At 38.2% G+C, this 27308-nt stretch overlaps 1 protein-coding gene across 1 annotated transcript in view; it reads right to left on the bottom strand.

Annotated features, from left to right (window-relative positions):
* LOC149835440 (S-adenosyl-L-methionine-dependent methyltransferases superfamily protein) overlaps nt 1-27308 on the bottom strand; it is a 46643-nt gene that overhangs the window by 4555 nt on the left and 14780 nt on the right. The window contains exons 6-8 of the mRNA XM_090009584.1: nt 21935-22033; nt 12534-12587; nt 758-826 (exon numbers count right to left, since the gene is read on the bottom strand). Coding sequence (XP_089865710.1) covers nt 758-826; nt 12534-12587; nt 21935-22033 — 222 coding nt within the window. The remainder of the gene's footprint in view (nt 1-757; nt 827-12533; nt 12588-21934; nt 22034-27308) is intronic.

Raw genomic sequence — 27308 nt, forward strand, 5'->3', positions numbered from 1 at the left:
ACCTTCCAAGTTTCAATTAAAGAGTTATTTGATCCATAAATGACTCATGTGGGGGAAAGGTTCGACTAGTTTGATATCATTTTGATCAAGAAATGGCAAACATAACAAATAGATGATATTTAATTGATATGGAAACAAATGTACAAAGCACATTAGCATTAATAAAAGAAAAAATATAACTAAAGGAGAACAAGCTTTCACCAATAAAGTTTTGCACATTACTTCGCATGCAATGCACTTGTTCATACAAAATGCATAACCATCAGGTTCATGACAGCTAACTTTCAATAAAAGGCAAGGGAAACCTTAAAAGAATACATAGAATTTTCTGGTGATTGATAAAAGAAAGTGCAAGCCTTAGTTATGGGACTGGTAGCAAGTACGCAAAATCAAATTGTGTCGCCAGGGTTCCAATATGTTCCATATCCTTGCAAAGGCAGGCGAACCCACACTTCATAGACCCAGGACAGTCGCAACACAGACTATACTGGACAATGGTGAAGTTTTCATCAGAAATACATGAACACAATATGGAGTATTAACACCATGAAGGTATAAGAAAATGACAAGCCCTTAGGATTTGATTGTGCACCCATTCAGTCATACAAAGGAAAGAAATAACGATTAATCTTTAAGCCAGGACTGGAGCATTATGTTTCCAATATTTCCAGTTGGATATATCTTCTACTCTCACGTATGGAGTTACATGACCAGAAATATGAAAAATGACAAAAAACATGGAAATGATATGGCATACCTTTGAGTACAAGGGATTTTTGTAATCAATCTTTAGAAAGTCATTATGAAAAACTTCAACATCTGGCAGCTGAGTCAAGGGAAATTGCGAACTACACATTGATAATTATAAAACTGAAACCACACAAAACGATGTAACAAAATACAGTAACAGGGGGAAAGAAAACCTCAAGATCTTTTACATATTGTAGCAATGATTTGCATTGCAAAAATGCATCGTAAGTTGACAAGAAGATCAAAGAACATGAAAGGATTAAAAACATAAATGCCAATCCATGCTTATCATGAATTGATAATAAGAAGCAACATAACATCAACCATGAAAAATATATCACAACATCAAAGCAAAGATTGTTTAGAAAAAATTATATCCCAGAAGGAAAAAAGTAAAGAAAGATTTTAGAACAAAATATCCATGACACTTTCTCAAGTCTTGTGGGCGATATACATAAAGTTAGGGTTTCAGAGACAACAGATTGCATTTGCAGTAAATCAATCGAATGTTCAAAACTAAAACTAAGCATGCAACATGTAAGGGGATGTTCAACTCATAAGGTGCATGTGGAATACCCTATAGGTATACATTTGATTCCCAACTATGTAACCGTGGCATGGCTAAACACTAGCTGCACCCGTGTCAACATGCATCAACAGCTGTATCACAGGGATTCGGCCAGACAGGTGCCGCACCCGCGTCGATGCGACGCGGGTGCAGGTGTCGCACCCGGTGCGGTCAGAGTTACCAGTCGAGGAAACGGGAGCGGAAAGCGATACGGGAAGCGGGAGCGGGAAGCGAGGCACTTTCAAAAATTTAGGAAGCGAGAAGCGTGGGACCACTTAAAAGAAAATTACGAACCGTCTCGGAAGAGAAAAAAAATAAAAAAATGAGAAAAAATGAGGAAGCGTGGGGGATGCGCGCTTCCCATAAAAGGGAAGTGTGCTTCCCAAAAAAGGGGGATGCTTCCCCCACGCGTTTTGGAAGCGCGACGTTTTGTGCTTCCGAAGCGCGCTTCCCCATACACCTATGCGCTTTCGGTAACTCTAGGTCAACCCGTCCCTGGGTGTGGTCAACGCACCCAGGGTCATTTTGGTCCATTTTTTGGATTTTTTTTTATAAAAAAAATTGCCCGATGAAATGGGCTGCGGAATTTAAAAAAGATAGCACAGACCAAGTACCTCAAAAAATAAAACAAATAAATTTGTTGATCGAAGTAATATACAAGAAAATCACTAGAAATGCATGAACCAAGATATACAAAGAGAGAAATATTGAGCATTTTCTTGCTTCCATATTTGTGAAGTCCCAAACAACTTCACAAATATAATATATGTAGAGAAAGAGAGAGAGATTACCTGTTCTGATGAACGATGGTCGCGACTCTCGACCATCTCTCTCGCCAGAACGAACGAGCGATAGAGCCAGAGAGAGACAGAAAAAGTTTCTCTCTCATGGCGCTTTTATATTGGCTAATTTTTCACGGAGAGCATTGTTCCTATACAGCGAATGCTTGTGAAACGACTTGTACGGGTAGATCTGCAACACATGATTCCTGGATGGACGGTGTAAGATCATAATTGCTTGAGTGTTGTGCTTTCTCATGATGGGGTGAGACGCACCTTTTTCTTGCGTAATGAGAACCGTCCATCTTTTTGACGTGGTGGGGATCGTGACAGTCTCGCATTCGACGAGGGACGGTGGCAGGGCCATCATCTATGCATTCTTCACCATTTATCTTGTTACGTGTTGGCGCAATCTGACGCTGCCTTTTTGGAACGCGGGAATATAATGGACATGGTGCAGTGACAAGTTTGTGTTGGATTTTATCCATAAGTGCTTGCCCCGATCCATTTTTCTGAGCACGCTGACACCAAACCCGTACTCCAATTTTGTTGGGTTTGGGACTGCCCGGACTGGCCTGTCGTATTATGGGCATCCCATGTCCAAAGATCCCAATTTTGGTCCAGACCCCCCTTCTATATATATATATATATATATATTTTTTTTTTTTTTTTTTTTTTACCGCATCCCCGCACCCAAGGTTTTTTAAAGTGCCGCACCCATGTGACATAGATCACCAGGGGTGCAGGTACCAGGCGCAGTGCGGGTACACCACGGGTTGGGTCCCTCGTTGCACCGGTTCAGGTCCAACGAAGACCCAAAATTTCCCTTTGCTTTGCCTTGGTCAAACCAAGGTCAAAGGGGTGAGGCCATTTTGGTCCTGCCCCACCCGATACACCTCTCTCTGGTCTCGATTTTCCCCCCTCTCTGGCTCTTGTCTTCCCCTTCTCTCTAACGAACCTCCTCCTTCCCACCCTCGGCAGTAGGAGGGCAGCAGAAGGAGATAGAGGTACCTACACCCTCCATCTTCTTCTTTACCTCCTTGTTCTCCTAAATACCCAGAGAGAGAGAGAGGCGGTGGGAGAGGTACCTACCTCCTCCTCCATCTTCTTCTTCACCTCCTTGTTCTCCTTCTTCGTATCCAGAGAGAGAGAGAGGTGGTGAGGTGGTGGGAGGAGATCTTTTCCTTTTTATCATATTTGATCCTTTATTCATTTTTTAAAATTTCTGGACACCCCCCCCCCCCCCCTTTATTCATATTTTACCTACACTCCCCTCCTTTATTCAAAATGTCATCATACAATTCCTTTTACTAAAATTTGTTTCTCTTTTACAAAAATCTGCATGGAACATACGTATATATGAATCTTGCATTGGATCCACACTAATATATATATATATAGTTGTATCCCCGTACCCTTATTTTTTGAAATTACCATACCCATACCCGTACCTGCATCTGAACCCAGGTGACATAGATTCCCAATTATCTTGAACAGAGGTATTGACATAACATCCACTCTACATTTTGTTTTTAAATTCTCCTTCAAATAGTCATAAGAACATCTTCATGATGGTTGGCCTCATGAGTGAATGTAGCTCCTGTTTGGAGCAAGTTATTTCAATTGATAATTAGAAATATCACATTTCAGGCATGCACCTATTACAATTTCTCTAAAACTCCAGAAACTAATCCCTTTCAAGTAGGACAAGAAGATATAGGCAGCTGGATACGTTATTTGGTGGCCTCCTGTGCTATTTCAATCGACTATGAAATGAAACCATTTTTCTTTCATAATGTCTTACCAGAATGTTCTATATATGCATATAATGCAATAATTCCTCCTTTTTTATTTTGATAATCAAGCAGGGGGAATACAGCCGCTCTTTCAGTGAAGAGAAATGAAAATAAAGTTAAACTGCATTTGCTCTGAACTAAACAATGAAGTACTTTTCCAGCAGAAATAGTTCCCTACAGATTTAACAAGACAGATGGATTTAAAAAGAAAGGGATGTGGATTACAAATAAAGTGCAATAATTGCAGTTTACAAAGAAAGGGGTGAAAATAAAAGAGTCAATCTGATGTCCTGAGCTGTTGAAGTCTCACATTCTTGAAAGAGAAACACCTATGGCTGTTAGCACAATTTATAGATGAATCCTTCAGGTTAAAAAGCATTGCTAACCATCATCCACAATGCCAACTTTAGCAATAAATGGAAAAGAAGCAAATCCTTCAGGTTGGAAAGCATAGGGGACTATCTTCAAGAATGCCAACTTCTGGAACCAAATAATCAGCTAAGCAATACAAAACCCCAATAATGACTAACTTCCAACTGCAACATCTGATAGAAAAAGAACTTTAGCAACTTCTCCTAGATCAACAGTTGGCAACAATATAGGTACCTAACCTCTCTTTTGCAGAATCCAACAACCAGGATTAATCTCTAGAGCATTTAAAAAGAAGCCAAAAGCCTCTCATCTAGTTCTCTTAATTGAATGTATCCTTCACGATATACCTTTTCTCATATAGTATGAACATTTATCATATGGAAAGCCATCTCCTGATGGTCCTTTAAACATGCCCACTAATGATGAAAACACAACCACCATTTTAAATGACATGAAATGATAATGCATTTTTTTTATTAAAACTCTCTGCCAACCCCTTTCATATATTTGCCAGAATAGTGCATGTAAGAAGCAAACTGGCTGAGTCTTCATCTTGTACAAGCGACAGCTAGTAGGAACTCTGAATTTCATAAAGCAGTTGCATCGGAAGTCTATTACCCAACACTAAGTACACCAGCAAGCAGCCCTAGGAACACGATTCAGCCATTTAAATTTCCTTCAATGGACCACAATATACTTCTGATGTGCCAAAATTCTTAATTTTTCTTTCCAGATAAAAACCTTGTATCATGATCTTTCTATAGGATGCAATCTTCTTTCCAAGATCAAGCAGACGAACAATAAGATGATGTTGATGATGACAACCATAACAAAGGACATGTGAATTCAGAGTCAATAGAGCCTTTGCCACTGATATATATCAATCTAATTGCTAAGAACTCTATAACAGTCATTTGTGACACTAGGAAAACAACTCTCCAAGGATCGATCCATAATCTAGCAATATTTCCACCTCAATTTTCTGCAGACCATGAAATACTCCACCAAAATATGAATCCAAGACATGAACCTTGGTAAATAACATCTAATGGACATACACTTTTTGTATGTAGTATTTTCTCCTCATAAACATCACCAAGGTGAGACAAGAATAGGTTCTCACACGTGCTAGATCTTCTTCAGAACAGTAGCATGGTTGATTGTAGAACATTCAAGATGCCAGTAGCCATAAATACCCGACTATGTGAAAATAAAGAAGTTAACCAACCCTGTAAAATGCCCAAGAAATTCAAGAGCATAGTAGGAGCTTTCAAGTTCTTGATCATTTGCCATAACATGTGTAGTTTATGCTGTAAATCAAGGTCGATAGTGTTAAATTGTACATATATAACATATATATATACATACTTATGTATGTATATATATTTGTATGCGTATATACATATATGTATTGCATATAATTATTTTTTGTATTTTTTTATTTAATTCTGTATTTTGTTTGTTTTTTATTTTTGGTCAACTCTTGGTTGACTAGCCATTGGACTAGTTCCAACAGCTATGTGGATTCTCCTTTGGCTTGTATAAATAGGGGAGAACACCTTCCTTGTAAATATGCATTTTGCATACTTGTGACACATAATAAAATATTATTATTTTTATTTGTGCCTTCTTTGTGTGAGCCAGTGTTATTAAAAACGCGCCTCAAGGCGCAAAAAGCGCGCCTCACCTCAAGGTGAGGGGCTTTATGCCTTGAGGCACACATATAAAGCGCAAAAGGTTCAAGGTGTGCGCCTCATACGCCTTGAGGCACACGCCTCGGGGCGAAATGTGCCTCAATGAGAGGCGTATGCGCCTCATTTTGTTGGTCAAACGGGGGTCAAAGCCCCCATTTGACCAAAACTTAGATGTTATTAAATCAGCCCCCCCGACCCTAAGCCCTAATTTTTCATTTCGTCTCGCAGTCTCTCTCGCTCATCTCAGTCCCTCACTCGTCTCTCGTAGTCTCTCACTCGCCTCTCACTCATCTCTCTCTCACAGTCCCTCACTCGTCTCCCACTTCTCGTCTCGGTCTCTCCCACCTCTCTTCGTCTCGTATGTCAACCTAACCCGAGCTTGGGTTTCGGAAGAAGAAGAAGAGGTACATGTTTTATATATTTGTATATATTTTTCTTTTATGTTCGGTTGAGTTCTAATCTCCTTTAGCGTTAAAATTTGTAACGAGCATATACAAGTCAAGCTGAGCCAAGTAGCCATTGTTCACATTCAGCTTGTTAAGCCTCTTTTATGAGTTTGAGTGGCTCGGCTTGTTTCACTGCCCTGCATGCTCAAACTCTTCAAAATGTTCTGATAAAGGAAAAAAGGGGAGATAGGAAGATGAAATACACAAGAACAAACACACTTAGGGTGTGTATGCATGGCTTGCGGTTCAAGATCCGGTCTAGACATGCGGGCCACCCCAGATCCGACCTTCATTCAACTGGGGGATCTCTGAGATCTCAAAACCGTTAGAAATCCAAAATTTCTAACTAAGAAAAAAGGGAATGGCTTGAGATCATGAATCTGAAAAAGTATCAAGATATACAAATTTGATTTGATTTTAATTAAGGTTTCTGTTTGGGAAAAAATTCAAATCCGATCCATTTGCACTCTTGTATTGATTTTGGTTGTGCATGAAACGCCTAAGCAATAAGAGATTTTACACTTCTTTACAATAGATTTAGTGTGGCCTTGGGGGCATTGGATTGATCAGGTTTCAAACTTAGTTTCGGTTCGGATTTAGGTTGGATATCTAACAAATCCATATCCAATTAGCAGGATTCAGTAGAGCTAGCAGGTAGTAAATAATCATATTCGAGTTCAATATGCAGTGTTACATCTGAATCTGAACCAAATCGGAATTTAAGCCCATAGGATAATGAACTAATTACATATAGAATGCATATGATTACCAGTCAATGTGGGCTCTCTATTATATTTTCCCATCTGACTCTGAATTTGAATTTAAAGTAAGATCTTACTAGGTTGGATTCTGTAATGCCTACAACAGAGATGAATTTAACCCCTTTGCATCTCATATTTTTTCCGTATTTATTTGAGATTTTTTATTTTTTATTGGTTGTTGCTTCATCAATAAAGCATTTCTTATTTATTTATAATTTTAGATCATTTTTATAGTTTTTTTAAGTTACAAAAAAAAATTTTTTTTGAGGCTTACGCTTTACGCCTCGCCTCAGATTTTGGTGGAGCGCCTCGTTGCGCCTCAACGCTTTTCACAACAATGGTGTGAGCCCTTTCTGGCCATTGTGAGTGGGACCATAGTGGCTCTTTTGTGCTTGTCCATTTTGTCTTTTGGTGGACATTTTGTTTAAGCTTGAAGGCTCTTGTTTCTTTGCATGGTATCAGAGCCATAGTGCTCTTGATCATTAGTGATTGGCAACCAAGTGTTTGTGTGCTCGTTGGCTATACTCCTTGTTCATGTGCTCGTAGATCGCTCCTCAAAGTGTTTGTAGTTGGTGCTCATGGTGGCTCAAAGTGGACGTGCTCATTCTCTACATCTATCTCTCTTTCTCACCCCTTCTTTTTCTCTCTCTCCCACTCTCTTCTCTTCTTCTTTGTAATAATGAAAGATGCCACTGTCATGCCCATTAAACTTAATGACACTATGTAATGTGGTCTTCAATCATGAAGCACCATATTTGAGGCAAGGATTTGTGGAGATTAGTGGATGGATTTGATCTGAAGCTTAAACTTATCCCTACCAAAGAGAACGGGAAAGAAGTTGCTCTTTTGGAGGATGAGAGAACCAAAGTCATAACCAACTATGAGAAAAAATAGAAAGAATAGATAATGGAACATGCAAAAATAATGTCTTGGCTTATCAATAGAATAGACATCAAAAAATGCTCTAGCCTTGCAAAATTTGAACATCCTAATAATGCATTGGACTATCTCAAAAAAAATGTATTCCCTTAAAGACATTGCACATGTGTGCAATTTATAAGATAACAAATAAAGAACATATATCAAATATACCTTTTCTCAGGATGCACCATATCCTGAAGTTCTAAATTCATAGTACAACATATATATATATACTAAGAACCTATGTCACAGGGATTCGGCCAACCAAGTGTCGCACACGCGTCGATGCGATGCGGGTGCGGCACTCGGTGTTGTCAACCCGACCCTGGGTGCGGTCAACGCCACTATCGGCACAAAGCAGGTGGCGATCCTGCCGCTTGACCGAGAAAACAGAAGAGGTCTAAGTAGAAGGTAGAGAGAAGAGGCAGTATACCTGCAGATTCATCGACGAAGGGGGAGCCCAGGGACACCGATGGCAAGGAACGGCCCAGGCGGGGTCGTCGGGGGGTTTGACAGTGGCAAAAAAGAGGCGACACAAGGTGTCGGGCGATCGTCCAGGATCTCAGCAAAGGGGGGCGACGGTGGTGCCGGAGAACCCAACGAGGTTGAGAGAGTACGGGAGGCAGAGGGAAAGAGAGGCAGTCTCGAAGGATCGCCGGCAGTGACGATTGCAGACAACAAAGAGAGGGAAAGAGAGCTCAGGGTTTCAGAGGGTCTCGCAGGGGGGGCCGCCGGACTGGGGTGGTGGCAGCGGGTTGTCGGCAATGGTGATTGTCGGAGCACGGGGGTCACCGGCGATTCGATCGCTGACGTCAACAGCGAAGGGGGACGAAGACGGGTGAGCGAGAGGAGAGAGAAAAGGGGCGAGGGTTTTGCCCTTCGCCTCTCAGCCTACGTCTTTTAAAAGACGCGGGCAAACAATCTGGAACCTGGGTCGGGGTCGGGGTCGGGGTCGGGCTCGGACTCGGATCCGAGTCTGAGTCCGATATGGCAGACCAATATCGGCACGTGTCCGACTTTTTTTTTTAACGAGGGCTTTACACATATGCTTGTCTCAAAGAATAAGCCATGAATATGTAAGTATGAACTAATTCAGACTGTGAAACTGATAATGTTGTTAACTGATAAAACTTAAAAATTATATATATATATATATATTTATCTATTTATTTATTTTTGCCGCACCCCCGCACCCAAGGTTTTTGAAAGTGTCGCACACCCGCACCCATGTGACATAGCTAAGAACAAAATTTATACAAATAAAGAATTTCTTGTTTTGACTTCAATACTACCACTTATCCATTATGATGCCATAAGACTATAAGAAAAATACCATCATAATTATATAAATCAGGCATTACTAGTCTTCCATGGAAAGGATATTTGGAGCTCCTGATCGCTTGATTGTATCTTCTAAGCACTTCACTCTTTCCTTGTTTAGTTCACATGCTATAACCCTTCCTTTACCTCTCATAAGTGCAGCCATCTGAATGGCTTTGTTGCCTGGTGCTGAACAAGCATCAAGAACCTTCCAATATGACACATAATTCACATTATAAAAAACAATTGTAACTAATGAGAGCTCTAATATGTTGTTTAGAAAACCCAAAATCTTAAAGACTAAGCATGAATACGATCTTCACATTGAAACAGCACTTGTAAAACATGGAAAAAATATTCCAAGCCATGAAAATAAACATATCCACAGCCAACCATGGAGTTCTGCATCTTATGACTTTCATCAAGCATTTGATATCATCTTTTACTAGTTATATGACCTAGATCAAATCAATTCTTTTTTTAATATCTATATGTGTAATTCTCTAAAAAGCTGAAGATACTATCATATGTTTTTGTACGTAAGTCTTGATATAATCCTGTAATTTTTCGATCTTCCTGGAGTTTGTCTCTCATGGATCACAAGAACCAGTGTCACACAAATACAACTATATTGTGGTTTGTTTGCCTTGAACAAAGCATTGCAGTATATGCATGCTCCTAGGACTCATAAGAAGTAGAAAAGGGCTTAAGAATTAAGATACATTAAATCCACATTAATAGATGGAATTGATTATCAAGTCCCTCATCAAGGAGCCTTGGCATCAATGTCATTGAAGGTGACTGTGTATCCAGATGCAGATTGGACTGGAGACCAGAGCACTAGAACATCAATATCAGGATATTGTGTACTTCTGGGAGCAGCGCAAGCACCACAAGTAGGCATGCAACAACAACTCTACATAAATGCAAAAGGTGCAGAAGCATAATTGGATTGCCAGAAGTGATGAAGTCGCATCAATTTTTTCCACCATAGGTAACAAAATCTGAACAATATACTTTGAAAAAAATGTCATATTCTCTATTCACCAGTTCTACTCCATTGGACAAATGTAGCGCTTAGGTTGCTAAAAGACTCCTGAAAGTCTACAAAGAGCAAGACCTTGCCACTGATTGGAGAATAAGCATCTTACACATGCTTGGAATAATCCATTGAAAATTTCAGAAGTTCGCAGAGGTTGCGGTATGTTGTCTAGTGGATACACAACAAACACCTGAGGATGGGTGTGGTGATTGTTCAGTGGGAAATGGTAGATCTAGATCCCTTCCTCAGAGGTCAATTTTTATCTCATTTCACCTTTGAATGATTTTTTTCTTTCTTTTACATTCCAAACACTATTATTTATTCCAGCCTACTCATCATTGTCATAGTGTAGTAGCAGCATATGACTAACAAAAAGGAATATCTGGCTAACCAGAAAGTCTAACCTTTATACACAAATGGCTAGGATAGTTCAACAAGTTCTTGGAGCTCAGAAAGGTTGACAAGCTTTGGATGCTTCATAAATATGCTTCCATCGCTTTGCATTTTGAAGCCAGACTATAAACATCCCAAATAGCAAGAGTAATAGAACTTAGGTCGGGTGCAATTCAGGAACTAAAATATTGAAGGACTTTAATTCCTAATTTCCTGTATGACATAGGTCTTGACCATATGATTCACGGGCAAAAGACAAGAGGATTAAACTAGCTCAAGTGTCATGTTCTAATTGGACATGTGAACCTAATGTAATGCATATAACTATCACCTTCTTTATCAGAAGGTCCTCTCTGTAAGTCACCCACTACAAAGAGTCTTACTATTGGTCCTAGTCACAATATACTGGCAATATAGTGGCATGCTGAAATAAAAAGCACACATCAAAATTTCCAGTTTCTGGAGATTAAGTTGGGATATGATAACAAGATCCTCTTGTGGAAAGATAAATGGAGACATTGGTTTACCTTAGCTGAATGCTTCTCAAACCATTATAACATAGCAAAAGACAAAAACACTTGAGTAATTGAATGTTGGCAACCACCTGCTGGGTGGAGCATCCAGTTTAGGTCACTCAAGGATAGTGAGCTCGACGATTGGAAAAAGATGAGCAGTAGCATGGAAGCTTGGAGATTGTATGATGAAAGAGAGCTGATTATTAGGACAAATGGAAAATCAGGAGTCTTTCCAGTGGCCCATTTTTATCGTTCAGTAGCACAGCCTGGGGTTAAGCCTTTTTCAAGCGATACATCTTGGAGCTTTGATCCTTCTCCAAGGACAAAAGCATTCTTATGGATGGTATTGATGGACAAGATTATTGCACAGAATAATCTGAAGCAAAGAGGCTTTCACTTAACCAGTTATTGCTATTGTTGTCACATGGAGGAGGAACTGACGAGCATCTATTATGGTTTTCTTCATTCTTACAAGAAATTTTCAAAACAGCATGGCTGGAAATCTCTGTCTCAATGACCCCTGCCACGTGCATTTGCAAACTTTTGCTGGTCCCAAATACTTACATAAAAAGAGAAAACTGCATCGTGTTTGAAGTGGTGGGCCATTTAGAGGGAGATTTTCTAAACCTGACCATATTAAAAAGATGTTCCAGCTTATGCGTTCAAGGAATGGCCAAACTATGATTTGTCTTGGATTGGCCATTTGAGGATTGGGTCCATGAAATTTCTGTAATTTCTTATGTTTCACTCTTATCAATGCTTATATTTTGTTGTAATTGGTGGAGACTTCTTGTCAACCATTATGTTAAATTAACACAAACTCTGTTTCCTCTAAAAAAAGAGTAAAATTTGGGAAATCATTAAAAAGTCATATAAATAGAGTTTAACAAGTTTTTAACATGTCTTTAACAAACATGAACACATTACAGTACTGATTTAGTTTAAAAGAGAGTTTAAACTAAATCATTAAAAAGTCATATAAATAGAGTTTAACAAGTTTTTAACATGTCTCTAACAAACATGAGCACATTACAGTACTGATTTAGTTTAAAAGAGACAATTCATTATTACAATTTACAAGAAATGTAAAACAAAATAGTTTAGCATATCAATGGTGTAAACAAAAAGAAAAAGAAAATTCAGTAGTTATATCACTTAGTTTGATCATAAACTAACCTCCCATCCAGGTTGAGGACCAAGGGCAACGGCTGGCATACAACTTGCCTTACCCTATGAATGTTGAAAATCCATGAAATAAATCAAAATTAATAAGAAAGTTATACTAACATACCAAAAGTGATAAGCATGATGAATTAAGCAACTAATTCTTAATTTAGTCCATCCTCATACTGTTTGTGAACACACAAAAGGCATATAGAACATAAAATGATTGTCAATACAGTATAAAGATCAGTTTTGCAAATAATTTAAGATGTTTCAGCAGCAGCATAATTTGAAAAAGCTATGGCTTTAAAAGCTTATACTTCTAACACCTCATGGGTCTACTTACCTCAGAGGCTTAAAGCTTCTCTGGTGGGTAAAGTGGCCTAAGACTCTTATCTAAAGAGGCTTAAACCTCTATGAGAAAGGCTTAAGCCTATTAAAAATGAGTTCTTTATTTAAAGTCATTGTGTAATTTTGTTACAAATATTTTCTTTTCAATTGAAAACAAAGCCGTTTGAGAATAAAAAATCTCATTTTAAGCATAGACATAGGGGAATAAAACTTACAAATTAAACATAAAACAAAGAAAATATATTCACACTATTTGAGTTGATATCTCTTACAAACACTGATTATTTCCATTCTGTAGGAAAACAGGCTACACAACTATAATGTACTAGCTAGAGTGAAGAAGCAAATGAGCAAAAGATAGTCCTAAAAGTTATCAATCTCATATCAACTACAGTCAAGTGACAAACAGCAGAGATTCTTAGCATTTCTACCATGATTACAGAAAATTGTGCAGCCATTTAGCATTATAACATTGTATAATTGAAAAAGCAAAGAAACAAATTATAAAATGAGAATAAAAGAAGACCAGAATAAGTAAATACAAAAGCTAAAAGAATGGTGGATAACAGAAAGTCTTTTTCAATCCCTTACATAACTAACTTCACCTTCATATTGATTTTGCATGACATAAAAATTCACTAATAATAGGTTAAAGTTTCTGGAAGAGCTTCTTCTCAAATTGAATAATAAAGTATACAAATATATTATATGTTGATATGATAAATGCAAGGAAGTCCATTTTCTACTAGCATTTAATTTTCAAGAACAATAAGGAATGGGAGTCTAATGTCGTTTGCATTTATTAATAATTATTTATGTTTTATAATGTAAAACTTATTTTTAAGTATTTTTAAAGTTTATATTTTTAAACTTTAAAACTGAAAAGACATTAAAGCTTATGCCTGTTATGCCTCAAGGATCACACCTTGTTTATATTTTTCAAGAACACCTCAACCCTCCTCATGACTTTAAAAACATTGAGCAGCATATTGTCATGACATTACATCCATGCAATTTATTACCAAAAACCAAGTAAGCACAAAACAGAAGCTCTGGTAACATACTGATAGGTCATGTACAGAAACACAAAGTCAAAATCAGCATAGACACTTAGCTTCAGCAGTTCATGAAGAACCTTGTCAATGTTTCTTGCATCTCCAAGTTATAACTCACATAAAAATACAAAGAAAAAAACTGATGGTGGATCTTCTTTCACAAGCATCACCATTCAGTCAGCATCTTAGTAAGCATCAAGATAAGTTATATTCATTAACTTCAATGTTCATTTTGTACTGCCACTCTGGATCAAACGTTTCCTTATCATAACGGTCTGGTTCTAATTAGCACATTTTTCTATAAATGAAAGCTTAATAGTGCTGCCTCTCACTAAGAGATCTGTTAGCACTAGCAGTCTGTAATGAAGTGCCCAATGAAAAGGGCAAAGTCTTCAAGCGAAAGCACGCAAATACACAAGAGGCCACAAAGGGGGAAAAATAAACCACAAAAAGTGGTCAAGCACAAGAAGAGGTAAAAAATATTCTTCACTTCATAGAATGCTTCACAAGAAGCTTAGAAAATACATGGGGCTGTGCCCCTTATTTATACACAGCAAGGGACCCAAGGAGGGGCTCCCATAGAGTCGTTGGAGCCCCTCCAACGGTCATATTTATGACCGTTGGAGGGGTCCAACGACTCTATGTGGACCCCTCTCAAATGATTAAAAAAGAAAAACTGAAAAAGCAAAAAAGGAAAAAGAAAGAAAAGAAAAAGCATATCAATGATATGCGTGTACAGGTGAAATTACAGAAATACCCCTATCGGGTTTTACAAAAATAAATATATATATATATATTTATATATATAGATAGACACATAGACATATATATATTATATATATGTATATGTGTCTTAATCTATATATATAGATATGTATATATAAAATATACATCATAATTTAACACCCCCCCTCAAACACATGGTGAGATCACCGAGAGTTTGCTAAGGAGGAAGTAAAAGCGAGGCGAGGGCAAGGCTTTGGTGAAGAAGTCCGCCAACTGATATTCGGTAGGAACATATGGGAGTTGAATGGTGTCGCGTAGGAACTCATCTCGAACATAATGACAGTCCATCTCAATATGCTTCGTTCGTTTATGAAAAGTGTGATTGCTAGCAATATAGATGGAGCTCTTGTTGTCACAACACAGCTTTGAAGGAGTTGAGAAGGAGACACTCATATCTTTAAGTAAACTTCTTAACCATATAATCTCAGTTGTAGTAGTAGCCATCACACAATATTCTGCTTCGGTAGACGAGAGAGAAACTTTACGCTGCTTCTTACACCTCCAGGAGATAAGTGACTCCCCAAGGAACACACAATAACCTGTGGTAGAAATACGATCATCGGGGTTACCCCCCCAATCAGAGTCAGTATACGCAAGTAAAGTGAGAGGTGAAGAAGAGGAGAAGAATACTCCCTTAGTTATAGAATTTTTTAAGTATCTGATAATCCTCATTACAGCTGCCATGTGAGTAGTAGTAGGAGCAGTCTGAAATTGGCTTGCACTATGAACTGCATGAGAAATTTCAGGCCTGGTGATAGATAAATATGTTAAGGATCCAATTAATTGACGATAAGGCGTGGGATCTGCTAAAGGAGTGCCATCATTGGCTCTCATCTTGGCATTGATCACTTCTGGAGTCTCCACCCTTTTGTCATCTGTCAACCCAGACTTAGCAATAATGTCAGAGGCAAGCTTCATTTGAGATAGGACATACCCTTTGGAGGAGTATGCAACTTCAATTCCTAAGAAATACCTTAGAAAACCCAGATCAGACATATCAAAATTTTTCTTAAGAATGTTTTTAATAAGATCAATACCTTTCTTATCATTACCTGTGATAATCATGTCATCAACATACAATAACAAAATTGTTATGTATTCATTAGAAGATTTAACAAACAAAGCAGTATCTGTGTAACATGAGGAGAAACCATTATCAAGAACTACTTTGCTAAAAAGATCATACCAAGCTTTTGGTGCTTGTTTTAAACCATAGAGTGCTTTGTTTAATTTTAGAATATTACCTTTCCCAATTTCAAGACCCGGCGGAGGGTCCATAAGAACTTCTTCACACAGAGTTCCATTTAAAAACGCATTTTTAACATCAAGTTGATATATCGGCCATTGTTTGATGGATGCTAAAGCAATTAGGGTTCGAACACTAGTCATCCTGGCTACAAAAGCAAAGGTTTCTTCATAATCAATCACATATTCTTGGGCGTAGCCTTTTGCAACCAAACGAGCTTTGTATCTTTCAAGAGAACCATCACATTTGGTTTTGACCTTATATACCCATCTACACCCAATTGCTTTTTTTCCTAAACGTTGAGGAATAATGCTCCAGGTTTGGGCCTTGTTAAGAGCCTCTAACTCGATTTTCATAGCTTCAATCCAATGTGGGTAATCTTTAGCTTCCTTGAATGAGGTAGGTTCATAATACGAATGTATTAACATGAGACAGGCCCTATAATTTGGCGAAAAAGATTCATAAGACACAAATTTTTGTGGTGGCCTACTAGTACGAGAAGATCTCATAGGTGGATTGTTATCAATAGATTCTTTTAAAGAGAGGTCTTGAGAGTATCTGTCGATAGCAGGTTGATGTTCATTTCCGATCCGCCGGGTATATACATTTATATCATTTTGGAAAGTATTTTCATGTTGTGATATATCATTATAATGTGAAATTCCATCACAACTAGTATCACAAGTAATTGCCTCAGGAGACTCAATCCTAGGAGCTAAGTCGAATAGAAAAGAACAATCGATGTCTTCCTTAGATGTGTGGATATCAAAACCATTTTGATCTTCAATAAAGTTTATATTTCTTGACACATATAATTTATTGTTTCGAATATCATAGCATCTATAGCCTTTTTTATTCTCACCATAGCCAATGAACACACATTCAATAGCTTTAGGTGACAACTTATCTTGTCCTAGATTAAGTACAAAACATTTGCATCCAAAGATTCTTAGTCTATTAAAATCAGGAGTAATTTTAAATAGTTTTTCAAATGGTGAAACATTTTTTAAAGAAGAAGAGGGCATACGATTCACAAGATATGTTGCGGTAAGAAGAGCTTCGGCCTAAAAGTTTTTAGGAACATTTTTAGACACAAGAAGAGTTCTTGTGGTTTCGATTAAATGTCTATGTTTTCTTTCCGCAAGACCATTTTGTTGCGGAGTTTTAGGACAAGATCGTTGGTGCAAAATTCCATTTGTTTTAAAATAATTTTGAAAATCTTTAGACATGTACTCTCCTCCTGAGTCGGACCTAAAAGTGGCTATATTGTGTTGGAATTGATTTTGAACAAGAGCGTGAAACTCTTTAAAATTAATGAAGACATCGGATTTATTCTTGATAATGTAAACCCATGTATATCTAGTAAAATCATCAATAAAAGAAACATAGTAAGAGAAGCCCCCTTTGGACATAACGGGTGCCGGCCCCCATACATCGGAATGCACAAGTTTAAAAGGCCTTTTTGACACAAAATTGCTATGAGAATATGGAAGAGAGTGAATTTTTCCAAGAATACAATCATTGCATGTAAATGTATTTGTATTACAAAATTTTTCCAAAAACGGAAAAATGTACAACTTGGAAATACTAGGGTGTCCAAGTCTCTTATGCCAAGTCTCAATATCTTTGGATTGAACGTGATTACAAAATGATTTAGATGGCAAAGACAAAAAATCCATATAGTAAAGGTCCCCTCTTCTATGGCCTTGCCCAATCCGCTTCCCGGACCGGAGATCCTGCACATAGCAATGGGTTGGTGAAAACGAGAAATTACATTCAAAATCGGTAATTTGAGAGACGGAAAAAAGATTTAGATTAAGTTTTGGAATAATTCGGATTTTGGGAACAAAAAATTCTTTGTTTTGATCATAAGTTTTCTCAAGGTTTCCAATACCTTCAACATTTAAAGATGTTCCATCGGCGGTGGATACATATGATTTAAATTTATTGAGACTTGGTTTTGATAAAAGTGATGCATTTGGAGTCATATGGAAAGAGGCACCCGAGTCAAGAATCCAAGAGGTCATACCTGGAAAAGAGGAGATGGCGGCACCGGAAGTGGAAGGTGAGGAGGATGATGTAGAGGCGTTCATCTTTATAAATTGTTGAAGAGTTTCGGTTAGATGAGCGATGGACTCCTTTATGTCACCATCCTTCTTTGAATCTTCATTGATGATTGGTGGAGTTTCCCCCACGGAAGCCACCTTCTTCTTAAATCTAGGGCAATCGGGACGAATATGACCCGGTTCATTACAATTATGACAAATAATTTTTCTTCCTCCACCACCATTATTCTTCCAAAAATGTGGTGGTTTATATGTTCTTACATTGTTGCCGGGTCTAGACACGGCATGCACTTCATCAACATCTCTTTTCAAGGCCAAACGGGTTTCTTCTTGACATAAATCGGCCAAAATATCACTTAGAGGGGTAGAGGCCCTATGAAGTAGAGATCCTCTAAGTTGTTCAAATTCGGGACGAAGCCCATGAATAAATTGAAAAAACCTCTCTTTTTCCATTTGCTCTTGCCTCATAGCAATAGCACTTCCTTCCCATTGTGGTTCGAGAAGGACAAGTTCATCCCATAAAGAGGATAGGGCACTATAGTAGTCCCTAATGCTCATATCACCTTGCTTGGTAGCTCTTACCTTTTCTTGTAGAAAAAAATGCCTAGCAAGGTCTCTTTGGGTGTACATGCCTTTCATAAAAAACCATGCTTCATTAACCTTTTTGAATTTTGCAAGGTTTGCACAAATCTTCAACTCGACATTATTCATGAAACATGCTAAGATTTTAGCATGCTCACTTTCCCAATCTTCCATTTTAGAAGAATAATCAAGAATAGCCTTTTCCTTTTCTTCTTCATTCAAAGCTTTTTCCTCATTTCCTTCAAATTTAGTTAACTTCAATTGTGGTTCCGGAATGGTTCCACATACGTAACCCCAAAGCTTTTTACCTTTGAGATTATTCTCCATAGCGGCGGCCCACATGCGGTAATTGGTTCCATCCAATTTGAATGAGAGATCGATTTTTGCATCTTTGTTGGCCATTTAGAAAAGCAAATTAATAAGACAAGAGAGAGGAGAGGTATTACTTGTCAAGATAGAATCCGATGAAGCCTTCTTAACCAAGCTCTGATACCATGTAATGAAGTGCCCAATGAAAAGGGCAAAGTCTTCAAGCGAAAGCACGGAAGCACGCACATACACAAGAGGCCACAAAGGGGGAAAAATAAACCACAAAAAGTGGTCAAGCACAAGAAGAGGTAAAAAATATTCTTCACTTCATAGAATGCTTCACAAGAAGCTTAGAAAATACATGGGGTTGTGCCCCTTATTTATACACAGCAAGGGACCCAAGGAGGGGCTCCCATAGAGTCGTTGGAGGGGTCCAACGACTCTCTGTGGACCCCTCTCAAATGATTAAAAAAGAAAAACTGAAAAAGCAAAAAAGGAAAAAGAATAAAGGAAAAAGAAAGAAAAGAAAAAGCATATCAAAGATATGCGTGTACAGGTGAAATTACAGAAATACCCCTATCGGGTTTTACAAAAATAAATATATATATATATATATATTTATATATATAGATAGACACATAGACATATATATATATTATATATATGTATATGTGTCTTAATCTATATATATAGATATGTATATATAAAATATACATCATATTTTAACACAGTCATGGTTTGTTTGTCTTCTCTGCAGCTTTCTCTTCAACCTCGTTCTCAATATCACTAAGGGAACATTTGGAAGCAAGAAAATTTCTCATAGGAAAAGAAAAGTTTTCCTATGAGAAGTTTTGATATGATAACTTTTCTAAATGAAAAAAATTTGCTTGTTTGTGTAGCATGAGAATAATGTGAGAAAAATGGTTGCCCTATCATGAACTCTCTTTTTCCGGAGGGCCTTGTGGTTGGTGCCACATATGTCAATGTTGAAGGATTTGAACGGGTTCAACAACACCAGTTTGAAGGCTACCATGGAGGACGGGCTACACAACGCCATGAGGTTCAGCAACAACGCCTTTGTGATCCTCACCAAGATCTCATTCATCCTGTCCAATTTCCCCATCTTGTTCAAGGCCTGACGGCTCCTCTCCGAGGAGGAGCGGTACCAGAAGCTGAAGGATGAAAGGTTTCCTGAGTGGGTCCCGGCCAATGACCGGAAGCTGCTGGCGAGGCACGCCAGCGGCACCAGGCTCACTCCCAACGAGGTGGTGGCCAAGGACGTGAGCGGGCAGTTCAAGACCATCACCGCCATGCGAAGACCTACGCTGGCAGGTACGTCATCTACGTGAAGGCCAGGATCTACGATGAGCAGGTCACCGTCGACCAGAAGGAGAACATGTTCATGTACGGGGACAACGCCATGAAGACCATCGTCACCAGCCACTGGAACTTCGTCGATGTCACCCAGACTTTCAAGATATGCATCCTTCAAAATTTTGATCATCCTCCACCCTCTTTTGTTCAACCAGCAGCAGCAGCCTCCCCTCCTCTTTTGTTCATCCAGATAATATTTTTTCATTCTTTTTGAAAAAAAATCTCTTGTTTGGAAAGGTTGGAAAAAATGAACTTTTTTCTTTCCTACTTTCATTTTTTCTGCTATTTTCTCACTTCCAAACGTGCCCTAAGTTTCCACTAAGTTGATAACTAAAAAGAGGAGAAAAAAGAGAAAAGCAGGAGTTAAAGAAATGGAATGATGAGAATATGTGCCGTCAATATGAATTAATTTGGTAGCCTTGCTCAAATGGGGTAACTCCATGAACATGTACAATGTAGAGTAATGAGTGACAAGATGAAATATATAAACAGATAGGCAAATGGATGGATAAAAATAGATGCATCAATATTTATAGGTACAATTGAAGGTGTTTGCAGAAGAATATTTAGTATGCAAAAGTTGGAACATACAAGCATCTGGCATCTCTATCAAATAGTATGCAAGTTCTATGCATGAGATATCTCCCAGAGATGTTCATTGTGTAGTCAAGCCAATTACTACCGATAGAAAGAATGTCCGACCACATATTCCTTTTTCATGTGATATTGAACTCAGTCACATGTAGGGGTGGCAAAATCTGACACGACCCGCCAACCCGCTTCTTAGGCAGGTTCGGGTTTGGCTTAAACGGGTTCGTGTCATAAACAGGTTGACCCGCCTAACCCGTTTATTAAACGGGTCGAGTTCGTGTTAGGGGTATGCCAACCCGCCAACCCGGCTTACCCGTTTAATAAACGGGTTAGACGGGCGGGTCAACCTGTTTACCCGAACCCGACCCGCCCGCCAACCCGTTTACCCAACCCGCCAACCCGTTTACCCGACCCAACCCGTTTATTAAACGGGTTAACCGGGTCGTGTCGGGTTACCCGTTTAATAAATGGGCTGGGTTCGTGTTTGCCACAGCCGACCCATTTAATAAACGGGTCGAGTTCGTGTTGAGGTATGCTGACCCGCCGACACGACCCGCCAAACCGACCCGATTGCCACCCCTAGTCACATGTTCCTTTCTCATATGAAATTGGACCTAAGCTCTGTAACTGGCAATTGTAGCCTGCTAGTAACTAGTTGGTACCACATCGAGATTATTCTAGCAAGCAATAGGTGCCACAGTATCAATTCTAAGTGACAATTTAATAGGCAACGCAATGATTCATGTATTGTTACATCTATTTAAGAATATGCTGCTAAATTGCTTACATTTATGTAACATGTTGAAGAATAGCTAATAATTACTCGAAAGGTTAGTACCACTAAGTAAAAGAGAGTTGACTCACAAGAATTACTATTCCATGATATGACAACATTGACCATGCCATATCTTCCGGAAGAGGACACAAGCATTCCCGGCAATATTAACCCTCAAAATTTAACAAACAGGTCCAAAGTATCATGCATGGAAAATGTTACATCAGATCAACTAACGGGAAAGTTACAAAATGAACTTCTAAAATAAGTGCATTTACTTGCAAGAAGATGCTTCCACTTGTCACTAGTGGATGATTATGTAGGTCTATTCCTGATGGAAGGGCCAACAACTCCGGAATCAAGCCATCCTTAATTACCTATAAAGAAACTCAACAAATAAAAGTAAAGTATTAGGAAACCCTTCACGCATAAGTTAGAGAGCATACTGTTAAAATGTACACTCAAAATCAATATTGTAAGTATAAATATATATACTTATATACATAGAGATACGTATACATATTTTATATGTATACGTATCTCTATATATAAGTATATATATTTATACATTTTTACCTTTTTTTTACCCGAAAGGGTATTTTTGTCATTTTACATTTTGCGCATATTCCATTTGGAATATGCTGTATTTTTTTCCATTATTTTTGTAATTCTTTTAATTTTTATTTTTTTTCTTTTTTGCACTCTCAAAAAGTGCATTGGGGGTCTCCCCAATAGAGTCGTTGGGGAGCCCCCAACGGTCACAATTGTGACCGTTGGGAGCTCCCCAACGACTCCTTTGGGGAGCCCCCTCTTGCCTCCTTCCTTCTTGTATAAATAGGGGTGTTCCCCCTTTGTATTTTCTCAAGCTTGAGAGTCTCAAGCATTTGCTTTTATATATTGAAATACATGCATTATTGCATGTTTATTATTTATACACTTTTTGTGTATTTTGTTCAAGTGTTGTGAGAGTGCTTTCGTGCACTTCTTTTATAAGGTTTTTATGCTTGTTTATGTATTGTCTCTTCGTAGACAACTTCACATGGTATCAGAGCTCGGTTGTTGATTGGAGATCGTGAGATCCGCCTTTGTTCGAGTGCCTCGAAAACCGTGCCTTCGGATTTTTTTGAGATTGAAGTGGTGGATCTTGCTTCTCAAATATTTTAGAAGGATCTTGTGCTAAGAAGAAGTGGAAACATCGTATTGGTACGCCTTTTTTCTTCTTCTTTCTACGTCTTAATGGGTGAGAAAGAGTCTCACTTTGCCCTTGGCTTCAAGTTGAATGGGTCCAACTATCATATTTGGGCCGGGAATATGGAGGCCCACATAAAAGGAAAAGGATTGTGGGGTTATGTGCAAGGAACAATTCCGGAACCGGAACCCAAGATAATCATAATGGACGGAAGTGAAATCAAGATTCTTGAGGGAGAGGAAAGGATCAAAGCTCTTGAAGAATACTCTAAGAAACACGACGAATGGGAAATGAAGAATTTCAAGATTCTTTCTTGGTTCTTCGCATCCGTAGAAACGAAGATTAATGCCAACATTATCAAATTCAAAAAGGCATCGGAAGCTTGGCATTATCTCGAGAAGATGTATACATCAAGAGACCTATCTCATAAGTATTACCTTCAAAAGAAGGCCCTCTCCCTTACTCAAGGTGAAATGTCTATTAGGGAATATTTTGCCGATCTTTCCTCTATTTGGGATGAGCTCTCTATGCTTGAACCAAAATGGAGTGGAGAGGCAATTGAACTCCGCCACAAGCAACTTGAAGAAGATCGTTTCTTCAATTTTTTGAATGGGTTGAGACCGGAATTTGAGCAAATAAGGTCATCACTTCTATCCTCATTTACTCCTCCCTCTCTTGAAGATGTTCTCACCAAATTAAGTGGTGAGGAGACTCGTATGAATTTATGTAAACAAGGACCAAGTGTTCTTATGGTTCCTTGTAATTATGAAGAAAATAATGAGGTTAATGCCGTATCAAGACCCGGAAATAATGTAAAGACCTATCGTCCTCCTCACTTTAAATTCCAAAATCAAGGAGGAGATGGTGGACCACGAGGGAAGCGGGACTATAGCAAGACTATATGTCACTTTTGTAAAGAACCGGGGCATATCAAGCCGGTATGTCCCAAATGGAAGAAGCTCCTAGCTATGGCCACCACCGGCGCACCACAAAAGGAAGAGGCATCATCAAGTGGGTCACTCTCGTTGAACCAAATAATGGAAGCCCTTCAACCTCTTCTCAAGGGAGCTACATCCGGTGCCGCCGTGTCTACTTCTTCCATTCCAGGTAAAGTCCCTTGGCTTTTGGACTCAGGTGCATCCTTTCATATGTCCCCAAACATGTTTTCACTTTCCGATTATTCAAAAAATGCTTCTCCATCCTTTGTTTCCACTGCGGATGGAACTTCTCTTGAAATTAAAGGAATAGGTAATTTTGAAACTCAAGACTTTTTTATTCCAAAAATTAGATTTATACCTAAACTTAATTTAAATCTTCTTTCTGTTTCTCAACTCTCGGATCATGGTTGTGATATTAAATTTTCATGTGATAAATGTTTAATACAGGATCGCCTGTCCGGGAAATTGATTGGGGAAGGCTTTAGAAAAGGCGATTTATACTACATGGAATCTCTTCGAGTTCCAAAATCTTTTTGTAATGTTGCCCGAAACAAAGATATAAACATGTGGCACAAAAGACTTGGTCATCCTAATATCACCAAGTTGTCTTACTTACATTTTGCAAAAGACCTATGTAAAAGTTCATTTTCTTGTAATGACTGTATTCTCGGAAAAATGAAAAGTTTACCTTTTGAGCAAAGAACTATGTTCTCATCAAAACCCTTTGAAATTGTTCATTCCGATGTTTGGGGACCGGCACCTGTTGTCTCAAAAGGAGGTTTTTCTTATTATGTTATTTTTGTGGATGATTTCTCTAGATATTCATGGATCTTTTTTCTTAAATTCAAACATGAAGTCTTTTCATGCTTTAGAACTTTCCATTCGATGATCAAGAATCAATTTAATAGTAACATAAATATTTTTAGAAGTGATTCTGGAGGAGAATATCTCTCCAACCAATTTAAAATATATCTTGAAGATCAAGGAATCATTCACCAAAGATCTTGTCCTAAAACCCCCCAACAGAATGGGTTGGCCGAAAGAAAACATAGACATATTATTGAGACCACTAGAACCCTTCTTATTTCCCAAAACATACCAAAAAATTTTTGGGCTGAAGCTGCTCTTGCTTCTGTTTATCTGATAAATCGTTTGCCTTCTAGATTATTAGGAAAAATATCCCCTTTTGAGATTTTATATAAACTTGAACCAGATTATAATAGATTACGAGTCTTCGGGTGTAAGTGTTTCATACTTACGGATAAGAATGACAAACTCTCTCCCAAGGCTATCCCCTGCGCTTTTCTTGGCTATTCTGAAACTCAAAAGGGATTTCGGTGTTATGATCTTCGAGAAGATAAGTTATATGTCTCTAGAAATGTAACTTTTTTGGAAAATGAAAGTGGATTTGAAAAAAATGTTTTGCAACAAGAAAATTTTGATTATTCCTTCCTTTTTGACTTATTGTCTAGTAATGATGATGTATCTAGTGATGATGATGTATCATCAAACCATGATGAGGACATTGAGGGTAATGTCGAAGAGCATAACCAACAAGAAGGCAGGAGTTCAAGTGATCCAATAACATACTCACGTAGAAACCAAGACACCTTTAGAAGTGCTATTGATCAATATAGTGAACTTGTTCCTGTTCTCGATCACCGTAGATCTGAGAGAAATAGGAGACCTCCAACTCGTTTTGTCTCCTTTGATTCCTTTTCACCCCGATATAGGACTTGTCTTAGTGCCATTCATTCTTATTTTGAACCTAGAAACTTTGAAGAAGCTAAAAAATGTATAGAATGGCAAGAAGCTATGCAAAATGAACTTAATGCTCTTAAAAGGGCTGAAACTTGGGATTTCGAAACTCTACCCATAGGAAAGAAAACTATAGGTTGTCGATGGGTTTTTAAGGTTAAAACTAAGAGTGACGGATCCCTTGAAAGGTATAAAGCTCGCTTAGTTGCAAAAGGGTATGGGCAAGAGTATGGAATTGATTATGAAGAAACTTTTGCTCCTGTAGCCCGAATGGTTACAGTTAGATGTCTCATTACTATTGCATCTATTAAAAATTGGAACATTTTTCAAATGGATGTGAAAAATGCTTTTTTAAATGGTGATCTTAACGAAGAAGTATATATGGATGCCCCACCAGGCATGAAGATTCCTGAAAATAAAGTTCTTCGTCTTCGAAAGGCTCTTTATGGATTGAAACAGGCTCCCAAAGCCTGGTATGATAGATTTACCAGTGTAATGTTGGAAAATGGTTTCTTCTCATGCTATACTGACACTGCTCTATTTACTAAGAAATCTAAAGCAGGGATTGTAATATTATTGCTCTATGTTGATGATATGTTAATTACAGGTGATGATGTTCAAGGAGTCAAGGGTATTAAGTCCGTCTTGACTTCAAAATTTGAGATGTCAGACTTGGGTTTTCTGACATATTTTCTTGGAATTGAGGTTGCTTATTCGCAACGTGGTTATTTTTTATCTCAGTCTAAACTTGCTTGTGAGATTATTGACAGATTCGGGATTTCTGATGACAAAGTATGCGAAACTCCTGAAGTTGTGGGAGCAAAAATGAAAATTGACGATGGTGTTCCTTTAACCGATCCTACCCCTTACAGGCAGCTGGTAGGTTCGTTAATGTATCTTAGTATTACTAGACCTGACTTATCACATGCTATACACATCGCCAGTCAGTTTCAGCACGCTCCCACAACCGTTCATATGAGTGCTGTTCTTCGCATCGTCAGATACTTGAAGGGCACAATAAATAAGGGAGTATTTCTATCTTCTTCTTCTGATTTAAAATTACTTGCTTATACTGACTCAGATTGGGGAGGTGACCCTAGTAACCGTCACTCCACCACTGGTTTTTGTGTTTTTCTAGGTGAATCTTTGATTTCATGGCGATGTAAAAAGCAACAGAAAGTCTCTTTGTCATCCACTGAAGCCGAATACAGAGCCATGGCATCCACTACCATGGAAATTGTATGGATTCGACAACTTTTGGAAGATATGGGAGTACCTATCCGAGAACCAACAAAGCTGTGTTGTGACAATAAAAGTGCAATCTATATTGCCAAAAATCACACCTTTCACGAGCGAACAAAGCATATAGAGATGGACTGCCATTATGTCAGAGAAGAATACTTGAAGAAGGTCATTGATCTACCATACGTGACGTCTGAGTATCAACTTGCGGACTTCTTCACAAAAGCTCTTTGTTCGCCTAGATTTCATTTCCTTCTGGACAAACTTGCGGTTATCACACCGTAAGTTTGAGGGGGGGTGTTAAAATGTACACTCAAAATCAATATTGTAAGTATAAATATATATACTTATATACATAGAGATACGTATACATATTTTATATGTATACGTATCTCTATATATAAGTATATATATTTATACATTTTTACCTTTTTTTTACTCGAAAGGGTATTTTTGTCATTTTACATTTTGCGCATATTCCATTTGGAATATGCTGTATTTTTTTCCATTATTTTTGTAATTCTT

This window comes from Nuphar pumila, chromosome 6 (genome assembly GCF_984573655.1).
Source record: "Nuphar pumila chromosome 6, dmNupPumi1.hap1.1, whole genome shotgun sequence".
In the NCBI taxonomy this organism is placed as follows: Eukaryota; Viridiplantae; Streptophyta; class Magnoliopsida; order Nymphaeales; family Nymphaeaceae; genus Nuphar; species Nuphar pumila.